At 39.2% G+C, this 12,808-nt stretch overlaps 1 protein-coding gene across 1 annotated transcript in view; it reads right to left on the reverse strand.

Moving 5' to 3' along the window:
• GMDS (GDP-mannose 4,6-dehydratase) overlaps positions 1–12,808 on the reverse strand; it is a 399,732-nt gene that overhangs the window by 74,148 nt on the left and 312,776 nt on the right. Inside the window, exon 8 of the mRNA XM_026039752.1 lies at positions 3,847–3,965. Within this exon, the coding sequence (XP_025895537.1) occupies positions 3,847–3,965 (119 nt within the window). The remainder of the gene's footprint in view (positions 1–3,846; positions 3,966–12,808) is intronic.

Consider the following 12,808-nt stretch of genomic DNA (forward strand, 5'->3'; position numbering starts at 1 on the left):
TTCTTTCTTTCTTTCTTTCTTTCTTTCTTTCTTTCTTTCTTTCTTTCTTTCTTTCTTTCTTTCTTTCTTTCTTTCTTTCTTTCTTTCTTTCTTTCCCTTTATTTTTCTCCGTTTACCGACAGCTGTCTTTTTAGCAGCCTGCAAAGGACTCAGAGTGCTGTAGTGGTTTCAGGCTATCTTTGCAATCCTGTTCTAATTTAATAAGATTAATGACAGAAAATTAGTCAAGACAAGCGTTTGCCTGTTTCGTTTACCCTGCTGTAGTTCAAATTATAGGCGGGAAGTGTTTCCCCCAAATATTGCTTAATTAGTAGTCAGTAGAAGGGAAAGTAAAAGAAAAAAAAAGTGTAATATTTATAGGGGGAAAATATTTGTAGCTCAGAGGCTTTCCTGTTAGTACAAAGGACTGAATTTGAATGATTCAGAGGTTTACATAAGTTTAGTCTCGAATTTCTCCCTTGTAAGAAAAGAGTTAAATGAAAAAGTACAACATAGATAAACTTCTGCATACACTTTGCAGTCCATTTCAGAGAGAGAACCCATCAGGCCTATTGCAGCTGTACATGTCATTATTTACAAAAGCGTATTAAAGCTTGTCTGTCATATTTTGGCCAGAAAATGTACTCTCAACATGTGGTAATGACTGGCTATAACAGAATAATATGCTATTTTTTGGAAAGAACTTTTGGGCTAATATATGTTCAGTTAATGGGATGTGTTAGGAAGACAAAAGAATGTAAAAAAATATACTTTAAGGTTGTTGCAAGGCAGTAAGAATCGCTTTTCATTCCCTAGGCTCACTCTACTGTAACATCAAGTTGTGACAGCTGAGATTTTGTCCCTTTTGCAGTTCTCCCTGCCAAAACTCAACCCATCACACTTGTATACTTAGGGGTGCTACAATTCTTTGTGATTGCCTCTGCATCTCCTCCACCCTGCCATCAATTTTGAAAGGGAAGGGGAAGAAAGCTGTGCTGGCACGTACAGCAGTGGAAAGGGCACCAGGAAATTTCCCAGATAGGCTTTTGGGACTGTGAAATTTCATAAATTTCATAATAGATGCAAAAAAATAAAATCACCTAAGCTATCGGGGGAGAGGAAGAAAGCAGCCTGGCTTGCCTTCCCATTCAACGATCCATTCTGGTGCTGTGGAGTCCTGCAACATTGAAGGGGCAGACTGAAAGTTCTGCTGCCAGGCTCCCTGGAGGAGACACAGTCAGTYTGCAGGAGGTGCGAGTACAGAGCCTTGGTGAGGTTCAAAGAACGTGAGAGGCGACCAGCCCTCCAGGCAAGAAGAGAGCCGGGGTAGGGAGAGACTCTGTGTGTGCACTCTGGAAAAGCACAGGCCAAGCTGACATCTAGAAAAATTACGGAGACCCTTAAGACAACTTTCCTGATCCTGAAAAAAAGGTCTAAATCTCATGTGGCTTGAAAGATGAGTGACAGCTCCAGGATGAGCAGAGTATCAGTTTTTGTGCTGACCCCAACAGGGAGCACGGGAAAGGAACTTGGCTCAATTATTTCTAAAAAGATCAGGATTGCATTCCTCTCAAAATAGCAGGAAAATTGTCACCAGCACGTAAAATGTCACCTCAGTACCATATGTACAGGTATTTACATTACACTCATAACTGACTTAAGGATGTAGTTAATAYACCACACAAAGCGAAGAAAAAAATCAACAGAACCAAGGAGATTAGCAAATCAAACCCTATTTCTAAAAAGGATTTAGATGCTTTTAGACACGCTCCTAAAAATTCATGGCAGTGGATGTGACATAGACTATTACACCATTTTTGAAAATTACTTTGATTGATTAATTAAAAAAAAAAGCCACTGTGCAAATAAAATAGCTGCTCTATATCATCAGTTGAAATAATTGTGATAAAATTTCACCAAGAGTAAAACCTGCAACTAGGTGTCTTAATTTAATCATGGAACGCAATAATCACCAGCCTGAATGGTTTGCAGTTCATTATATGAAAGCATTTTGTAACACATGAATAAAGAAATCAAACAAATGGGACAGAAAATCCTGTGTATTAGGACCAATCAAATCTTAAGTAACTCTCCACTATTTTTTATATAACAGAAGCCATTCATAAAAGTATTTTCACTTGCTTCTGAATAATCCTCATTCTTCCCTTACATTTTTCTAGAGTTTTACTTTCTGGAAAACACATGATTATTTATCAGTCTTGGGAAATGGAGACTTATAAGACTAACAGCAAAACAAGGAGCTAAATTTTAAACTAATGGATAAATTTACTAATATCAAATGAAACTATGAGTAATGAGAACATTTGCAAATCATAAGATTTGTGTATAACTACTGACTTAGATATTTCAACTTCTAATTTTAGGTAAGCAAGTCAAAAAAAAAATGTTGCTCACCAAACAGTCATTTTTCCTTTTGCAAAGCATTGCTGGGTAGGGCAAGAAAAAAACAAAAAAAATCTTGACATCAGATGTATAATTTGTATGGAACAAGCACATCTACACCATATAATTCTGTTTCACCATTGTTTTAACACAGTCATTCTTCAGTTCATATCAATGTTTATTAGGGAGAAGTAGCTTATAAAGACAAGAAGCAAAAGTACAGAAAAAGAGTTAAAAAAAAAGAATAAGAAAAAGAATGCAATTAACAGGGTTCCCACTACCCTCTGCCCCCTTAGCCTCTCAAACCTCACTGCTGCTAAGGCATATTGAGCAATGTGTGATCAAACAGGGGCATCACAGTGTCAAGAGACACTAAAAATATGGAGAGAAACATATTCCAGAACTGGGCTTTTGGGTTAGAAATTCTTCTTATACAGTCTCCCTCCCTCTATCAGATTTTTTTTTCCTTAAAGTTGATGCCAGAAATTGAAACCAGACTAAAAACTCATTGAGGAGAAAATATTATTACCTCCCCAGCCACCCACTGGCTGTTCAAATARTATTGTATATATCTGTGCACTTCTGCATATTTATTGAATTTGTCAAGTTTTTGTTCCCAAGTAAAACTTATTGGCCCTGTCAAAAGTTCACCAGCTGCACAAGTGACTTTGATGGCCTGAGGAACAGCCTTGGCGCTAGCGTCATGGAAGAGCCTGTGGCTTTCCTCTCCCTTTTCCAGCTGAGATTGGTATGTTGATGCATGGGGCCCAGAGAAGATACAGAAGGAGGGAAATTGAAAAAATAATAAACAATAAAAATATAAATTACGGAAAGCGCTCACCAAGCCATCCTGGTTTTATTATATGGTCTTGAGAAGGAATTTTGTATTTTCCATCAAACTATGTGGAATATGCATTGTAAACATTCTGCACCCACTGCKCAACATTTTTATGGCTTGATAGGACAAGAGCTAATAGGAATGTAGGGTGAGCTGCTACATAATCCTTGTGCTGTGGCTGAATGGACTGACATGTGGAAAAGAGCAGGGTTGGCAGGTGTCATCTCTTTCGATAGGAAAGAATGGGAGTGTAACTGAGGGGATATCCTGGATTTGGGGAACAGTTAAATGGAGATTAGGGCACGAAACATCTTTTTTGCAGCAGACTGATGAACAGAGCTTAATACTCACATCTTTAAAAGAGTATCTGTCCCCCAGGACAGGGAGTGAATGAGAGAACAGAGAATGAAGAGGTGGAAGCAAAAAATTATGATCTACCCTCCTGCTTTTTCTTATAGTGGACTTACCCTCTGCCGTAGTCATTGATGCCCAGAAAGCCTCATGTTATCAAATTAGAAAGCAAGTAGGAAAAAATAAGAAAGTAGAGAAAAAATGCTCTGTAACACAGCATTGGCAGCAGGTTATAAATGTTCAGCCTGTGGCTACTCTCTCATGTTCATACTCACACAATKGTTTTGCCAATGTGCTTAAATGACTTCTCCACAAATTCACGGACGCTGTGGACCTCCCCAGTGGCTATGACAAAGTCTTCTGGCTCATCTGTTTGCAACATCAGCCACATTGCCTGTGGAAAGACAAATAAAGCCAGGTTCAGCGCATATGTAACTGGCCTCTTGTACATGATATTATATTACTGCATTTTTGATTTGGAGATARCTATACACATATCATGCTAGGGAAATTAGCACTTTCCTAATGTGACGGTTATTCAGCAGGTCAGTACAACTCTGCAAAGGGTTCAATTATTGCTTATTATAGGAAACAATGCTATACTTGACTTTCAATTTGTTTCACAGCAGGGGGTTCTGCAGGAGAGACTTTTATACGTTTATTTTTGAACACTGAGACTTGCTCGAGAGTATGGATTCACTTAAAACATTACATGGATCAACAAAGATATGGCGAGGACAAAAAAATATTACAATCCTTCCATCGAAAGTGCTCTTGACTGTCACAGAAAAATTCCAAACGCTTTGACACCATGAGAAAATATGGGTTCCTTTGACACTTACTTGAGTCTTTTTCTGTTGTTGTTTTGGCTAAATTGAGGTAATAATTAAGAATAAGTAATAACATAACTAAGAACAGTCAACAATGTATTTGACCAAAATCATCTTTTTATCCTGTTGATTATGTACTGAATGCCACAGAGCAAAGTCCTCTAGCAGTCACCTTCTCTTTTGATAATAAATTAAACAGAAATATAAACTTTTTGACACAGCAACAGGGAAACCCTAATAGAAAAGTGAGACAACCATTAGCATTTCTCCTTCAGAAAGCTACCTGCACAGTGACAAAGATCACAGTTGGTTCTGAAGCACAACTTCTTGAGATCATCAGCATTTTTGCATTTCAGGGGAGCCCTCTTGCTTCCCAAAGCAAAGCCTTCCAGGGTCCCCTCCCACTGACACAGGATGATGGATGGGCAGCATCCCGGGGGGCTTGCTGCCTCAATCAACAGGGAAGCAGATGGGAAAAGAGGCAGAGAACGTGTCTGAGGTATCGCAGCAGGTACATCTCAGCAACAAGGAATTCCAGTCCTCTGATGTGCRAACTGCTGCTCTAGCCACTAGACTGCTCTACTGCCTAGTAGGTGGACAAAATAATTATTGCCTTACATCAATCAAAATGATGCAAAAACTTCATTTCCTTTGGAAGGGAAGAGAGTAATACCTGTATGGCATGATCTTCATTTAATAAATAATCAGAGAAGGGAAAGAAAATAACTCAACTTTCTCTCCATATGCTAAAAAGAACTGCCATCTTCTCCCAGGATAATCCACAATGCTATTTGCATTGACCTCTTCACATAAGCTTTAAAGAAAACAACTTTAGTAGGTCCCTCGAGAGTAGTGGATACTCTGCAAATCAGATTAATAAAAGCTTTGGGACAGCTCCATTTCTCTTAGTAAATACCACCTGAAATGTCCGATTTTTTTTTCTCCCTCCACTTCTTAATAAATCAGCATCTAGCATAGCAAGGAGATACATTCCACTTAAACGGTTCTGTTTGCAAGACATTTTTCTTCCTAGTTATTATTTCATGCATCTTTCAAAGTTTTGACAAGATTTTATTAACATGTTCCTTTTCAACCTTTTTGCATCGTGAACGTGCATGGAAGGCTGAGTTTCAGGCAACTGCTGTGTAAGTCCTTGACATTAATTGTGCTTTAGGGATATGACCTGCTGGGCAGGACAATGGCAGCAACTTTATTTTTCCTTTCCAGGGCTGAGCATCCCAGCCAATGACGCAGAAATACCCGACTGGCTGATGAAACTCCTCTTGTGGGCAGGAGATGTCTTAACTTCCCTCACTCCTATTAGCTTTCTTGGAACACTGGGGTTTCCCTGCTGATTTGAGAGGTCATGCTAAATCACCAATTCCTTCTTTGTGATGGGACAAACTTGTATGATTCACAGTAGCACAGCTTCACAGAAAGGTAAAAGACATTTTCAAAATAAGTCATTGGTAGGCGTGCCCCTAGCCTAGCCATGGATTTCATCAACCTTCAGCTATTCTTAAGAAGCCCATGTGAGCACAACAAGCTGCTTTCTGTGGGAAGGCACTACTTGAGTGAATAAGGATTTTCAGGATTGGATAGTTGGTAAATCACAGTCCAAATTTACAGTACAGATTCTCCTCCTGACTTTATATTTTGTTTGAAATGTACACACACATCAAGCTTTTCAGAGATGTAACAGGCAAATCACATTTACTGGTAAAAGCATGATCAGAGTTATGATGCTTTTTGGCATCCTACCACTTTTAAAAATCTCAATATTGTAATTCTTTGGACACAATTTTAGCACAGGCTCTTATGTTGAGATATAAGCAATCCAGTGAGTCCTTCAGGTATTTGTAAATTAATTTTGTGTATTAATATATAAAATTTGGAACTTCCTTGTCTGCTGTTTTAAAATAAGAAGTGCAAAGAAGGAGGTAGCTGCAAAATAAGATCAAAAAAATCCAAACCTAGCCAACCACCTTTTATGCATTTGGATTTACCCCCTCTTTTCTACCATTTCAAAGAGCAACATTTACCTTCCTAGAAGTCCTGTTTAAACTGTAATACATTTCTGCAGGGTCATCTTAGCAATCAAAAAACACAGTTGCTAAATACAGTTGCTAAAAGCAATTTTTGCCTCAACTCCTATCAGGAAAGAATGTTTAGATTAATGATTACTTGAGAATCTCTTACTGTTGATTCTTTTGTTTTTTTCTGGCATTCACAATCGTTGGCATTCACAATTATCTCAGGCAAATCAGGTATGAAGAAATGGACACACTAATCATTACAAACAACGTAACTGATAATTCTGTTTCACTTCGAGGAAGGCCAGCAAATTATACTACTTTGAGCGGGTCTGCATGAACAATCTGTTAAAAAATTAAATGTAAGCAGAGGACAGGCAAATTGTGGACAAACTCTGCGTTCAAATAGTCATTTCCACAGGTACAACCTATGCAACCAGTCAGAAACCTGGGGACTAGTAGCAGCTATATGCTTTCCCTACAGTAAGAGGCAGGAATGTGCCTTTTCTTCTGCCCCCCGTGTGACTATTAAAGGCCCTTGACCCATCAATTTCTAGGCATTTCCTTTAAGAGTTCATATTGTACCAAACTCCGGGCTGAGAGTGAGAGGAAAGGGGGAGATACAGCTCCGGGTTTATTTGTCGTTACTGAATGGCTTACTGGTTTTAACAGAGGGGAAAAGCTTTGTTTAAATTTCCACTGAAAGTAATTAATGGTTATTGACTGGTAAATGAAGAACAGCTGACACTCTGAATTAGAAGATAAATGATCTCATGTTCTAGCGTGATAATGGGTCAGTAATTGCTACAAAGYCCCAGCCTGGTGTGGCCCATCATAATGCTAGATCATGGCCAGAACACAAAGGCCTCTGTGTGAGAGGTATTCAGCCGTTCACCTCCTTATACAGCTGCAGAGTGATTTGGTCCATTTATTCTTTGATGGACTGCGCAACTGAGGCAAAAGTTCACCCCTTCTTACCTTCCTGTTCACATGCTGAACCACATGACCCATGACAGGGCTGGACTGTGATAGAAATGCTGCCCAGTTTCAGCTCTCAGCTATCTTTTAACCATCACAAAGTCATATTTTTTGGGCATTTTTGTTGTGCGGGAAAGTAGAATTCCACTTTCTTATACTCCCAAATCTGCTGTGGCTTTGTAAAGTCTTTCCTGGACAGGCTGACAGCAAGTCAAGAACTCTTCTGCTATCCCTTGTTTCAGTTAACAAAATGTGGGCAGATGCTGAAAAGGATGAGAAATTATTATGGAAACCATTCAGATTGTCTCTCTTAAGAAAAGACTATTCCTTTAAGGGCAAATGTAACAAAACATATTTTTCATATTTGAACTCTTTTTGGCTCTGGTCTACTGACTCACAAAGTCTAAAGGCAATACTATGTCACTATTTAAAGACAGAAACCTAACCAGAGAGAGATATGTAGCAACTCTAGCAAACAGACACACTTTTATGATTATGTGGACTAGGATATCTATTCTGCATGCCTGAACCACCTCTTCTGCCAAAATCTGTTCTTCTTCATCTTTTCCTCTTGCCTTTTCTATCTACAGCCCCTTGCCAGTTGTAAGCATCAATTTCAAGCAACATATCCAAAACATGAAGAGTCCTCTCCCTGCCCCAATTCTCTACCTTGCATAAATGTTCACACCTGGGCTAGTGAAGAGGAAAACCTAGACTGCATTACCCTAACTCCCATATAGACTCATTCTGTGCATGACACTTCTATATGATTATTATAGGTATGCTTGTCTTGAGCATCTCGAGTATGTTGTATTTCACCATTAGCTTCCAGTCTGCCATCTCAGTGAGAAAACATTTATTAACTGGGCTATCATCCATGGATAACAAAGACATGTTAGTCGAGGTTATGTTTAATTCTATTTATTTGATTCTTTCCTTTCAGTGACTACTCCAGTGCTGTATATTGTTAAAATGAGCCTTGAATTGGGTATCTATTTAAGAAAAAAAGGAGAAACAAATCCAATTTTCAGAGACTTTAAAGCATGACCAAAGATTTCTGCTCTAGAAATAAAGGTTGATTTTTAAAAAGAATCATTAAAGTCTTGTCTTATTTCTTATCTCACGCCAGACCCTAAACAGAGATGGCTAAACAGAGACACATAATGTGCTATATGGAAAACAATCCTGTTGCCCTCCACTGTTATAGAGCACTTTTATTTCAACATCTATAATGTCAAAAAAACAATATCATACATATTTCTAAGTATTATACAAAGAACTTCAAACTTCTCTGTATTTACCACATGTACAAAAATCAAATCAAATCAGTAATGTTTACTTTAGGAGATGGAACAGATAGCTGTAGACTTACGCAGGGTGCATTGTCCATGTGTTTCAAAGACAAAGAAGCAGAGGCTGGTGAATGTCTAGCTGTACTTACTTATCACTTTTTGGAGGGCATGGGTTACCTCAAGGCTGTCAACAATTAGGGAGCAATTTCTGACTAAGTCAGAAAACATTACCACCCAGAGAGACCCCAAAGTACATTATCACCATTTATAGAAATCATGTCTTTACAGTATTCTATACTCTATTGTCTAGAAGTGGGCAGAAGAATTCAGTGGGTTGGACATGGTACTCTCCAGTGATCCCAAACCTAGCTATCCTGCTGGGGTCACCACTGMGAAGGAGAATTGAGCAGTCTGGGCCAAAGCATGATGAGCCTTTACATGGATGTGGCAGCAAGGAGAACCTTCTCCCCATATGGCGAGCACAAAGGCCTGACGTGACTGCCGTTCCTGCATGCATCATGAGGGACTAGTCCCTCTGTGSCACAGAAGACAGGGCTATTGTATCACCTCCCTCTCTGCATTGTCCCAGCTCAATGGCACTGGCGTGGAACAAAGCTGCTCTGCATCTTCTGCACTGTGCAATGCGGGCAGATGTCATGCCCACACACTTCCTGTCTGCCTGCATGTGAAGCAGTTCCAGATGCCACCACCCGGACCCTCCTGACACAACACAGCCGACTGGCTGTGGTTTCTGAAGCTGCTACAGAAATGCCCACAATTGCGCCTTAGAAAAGTGAGACTGAGGACACTGGCTGAGAGCTCTGAACTCMAACTGACTTCTCGTTTATCTACTTGATTACTTCTGGAAAGACAGAGAAGGAAGAAGAGGTGCTGCACGGGCTGAGTCACCCACATCTGATTGACTTCTGCAATTGTTAAAAGCATAGGTGTRTACTGGGTGTACCCAGTAGACATGAGCATGTTATATAAAGAGATTACCTAAAGAGACAGTGATACATAAATACAACACAGTACAAAGGGAAAAGAGCCAAAACCCAAAACTCCTTACTCATGTTCTATACACAACATGGGCATAGCGAACAAGGATGAAAAACTAGCGCAGCTCAAGCAGCAGCAGAATAAGTCTTATGACCAGAGTGAAGCATAAGCTGATCCTGCTTGCATGCCAACATGAAACCTTTGGGCACAGTCCCATGCTCCTTACCACAATGGGAGCTCAGGCTAAGTAATGCCTATTGCATTAGTGCTCATTTCTGACAATGTTCTAAGGCAAGGCAGATGCAGCAGGAAGATTCCTGCCAGAGAAAACCACAGGGACGTGCTGCCAAGGAGACAGTGACAGCAGGAATATGGGAATATGCATAATCAATGTGTTCTCATGTTCCTTTTCCTGCTATAAAACTTTTTTTTTTTTTTTTAGTTAGCCAAAAAAGAAAGCTGCCATCCCAATAAGCAAGCACCTTACTAGTTATGGTTTGTATGTCAAAGATGCTGAAATTTGTCACTGAGGCCAATGTCTACCATGAAAACAGAGCTGAGGTGCTTTTCATCAGCTCAACACCCTCTGAGAACCTATGGCAAGGGAGGTGGTGACGTAAAGTGCAGGACACTTGCTTCCTCCTCCCCCCTGGAGAGAAATTGTCCCGCTTTCCCATACCACCCATATTGGCCATATTGGCATCAGGGCAGGATGGCAGTGCAGCTCAGGAAAGCTCCATTCATGAAAAAGCATTCCTGAGTACCATTGGCATATCTATCAGATTTTGGCAGTTTAAATATGGCATTTTGGTATGCGTCTTCCTTGATAGTTGAACATAAAGAATCCAATGTCTCTTTACAAAGCTCTCTTTTAGTGTTATCCTTTCTACTGACAGGGGACACTGAGTGCTTGTTGCTGCTGCTTCCATTCAGAGGAGTGATGTTTGCACAGCTAAGAAAGCTATATCACTATATAAAGAAGGTAAGAAAGAGAAGATAGAACAGGTTCAAGATGAAAATATTTTCCTCTGAGAGGAAAAACACATTACTTAAGGAAAAAGAAAAAAATGGGAGGGAAATTTATTTTAAGAATYTCAAGACTGTAAATAAACAGCAACAATAAAAATCATTTTTGCTGAATGGATATAGCTTACTGAAAGGATATAGCTTTAGAGAATATATCACAGCTAATTTGATAAACTTTCTCACAGATTTTCAAAGTTACAGTTGCTAAATCGCCACAGAAGCGATCTGAAGCATGCTTGGTGATTCAGTCAAATCGTGAAGTTTGGCTGCACATGTGAACTTCCTAGAGTCAAATTATGCTCAGTTCCATTATTTTTCTTAAGTTAAAAGGTTATAGATGATATATTTGAAGATAATAATCTAACAATTATAAAGTTACTATGATAATAAAATACCTGATAATCTCTGTGGAGCATCTTGAATGAAAACAGTATCAATGTCTTTTGAAACAAAAGCCCTCTCACATCAGTAGGAAATACGAGGAAATACCGTGTAACTTTCCTTGTGTAAGCAGATAGCCCAATTGTTTTACAATTCTCCACAAGAACTCATGAAATGTTAGTAGGCAATTTTATTAACCAAAACCACAAGCATTATTATTCAGATACACTTTAGAGGCCACGCTCTGAATAACCTTCCCTGTTAATGCAACATGAGGTTTTTCACCTACACTTCAGGTGAATACATAATGTCCTCACTGCATTATCAGAAGTGAAATTACTGCTGTCTACGTTTTTGTTTTGTTTTCTTTTTTTGCTTGTGCCACTGAGTGTCAAAATATTGTTCTTTCAATACATGGAAGCATTTGTATACAGTTTTATAACTGATCTTTAGTTGTTGGCTGGAGGCAAAAAGAAACAGTAAAGCTGCTTGTTGGGAAACCTCCCCAACAATGAAAATTAATTTAGTCTTTTATTCCTGCCAAAAATTTTTGAACAGATTTTTAAGACTACAATGGTTTGTTTATTCTTCAGATGGTAAAATTGAAAGTGACACGTGTGACACAAAGCAATTTAAATGAAAAGATACAGAAAGGATGCATACATGCTCCGTTTCTTTCATTTTAATTTTGGAGGATATTGTCACAATTGCTAACAAAAGGGTGCTTTAAATTCTGTTTAACAAAAGTGGAAAGAAATTAAAAGCTAAATGGAGAAAATTCAGAGTAAATGAAATTACAGAGAAGTATTACAGAAAGTATTTGCTTGCTTTAATCACTCAGGTTTGTATTATATAGTCAAATATATAGAACAAATACCTGTTTCCCAGGCTCCATCTAGCACACAGCCCTAAAAGATTTCTGACCCAGTTCCCCCTCCCAATTTCCCTTACAGAATTAATTCTCCCTGCTATTTTTATACGAATGAAAGAAAAATACCTCTTCACAAAGAAACAGACTCCTATTTAACAGGATTACTCACCACTAAAGTAAAGGGTTGTACCCAGGCTGTGGTGAGGGTAGAGGAGCCGTAGGGATCAGTGCCAAGAAGGACTGGCTGGGGCCATGATCTAACCACAAGGAAACAGACTAAGATTTCAAGCCAAGTACTGGCATGTTTGTGCTAAGAAAAATGATCAGCCCCAAAATAACAATCACAGTAGAGATATTGATCACAAAATGTTTACCGAGCAACACTGGACTATATAAGGATCCCGACTTAATATTTCTGGCACCTGTGTGTCTTCTGTTTCTTCCCTGGATTACTCAGACACTTCCAGGTAAGTGCAATGTAACATTTGTCTGGGGTCAGAGAAGCAGTGTGAGCCATGGATCAGAAGAGTATTGACCTCAGTAGAACCAGAAATTCTGTTGAGCTGGTCGATGGCTTTAATCCTCCCAATCTCCCTTTCCTTCCCTGCCCTTTGGGAGAGCTTCCTGCAGCTTGCTAGCCTCCCCACTGGAGGTTTGTAGGTCTGCCGGGATTTACACGGTGCTGATCAGAAAAGGACTCTCACTGAGGTTAAGCCACTCGTCTTACTGTAAAAAAGTGCTAAGAACAGCAGAGAACTGCCAGAGCACGGGCGGATAGGCTTAAAGATAATAAATCAGTACTTCATAATATTTATACATATTTGAGA

This window comes from Nothoprocta perdicaria, unplaced genomic scaffold (genome assembly GCF_003342845.1).
Source record: "Nothoprocta perdicaria isolate Ctin4 unplaced genomic scaffold, notPer1 scaffold_24, whole genome shotgun sequence".
In the NCBI taxonomy this organism is placed as follows: domain Eukaryota; kingdom Metazoa; phylum Chordata; class Aves; order Tinamiformes; family Tinamidae; genus Nothoprocta; species Nothoprocta perdicaria.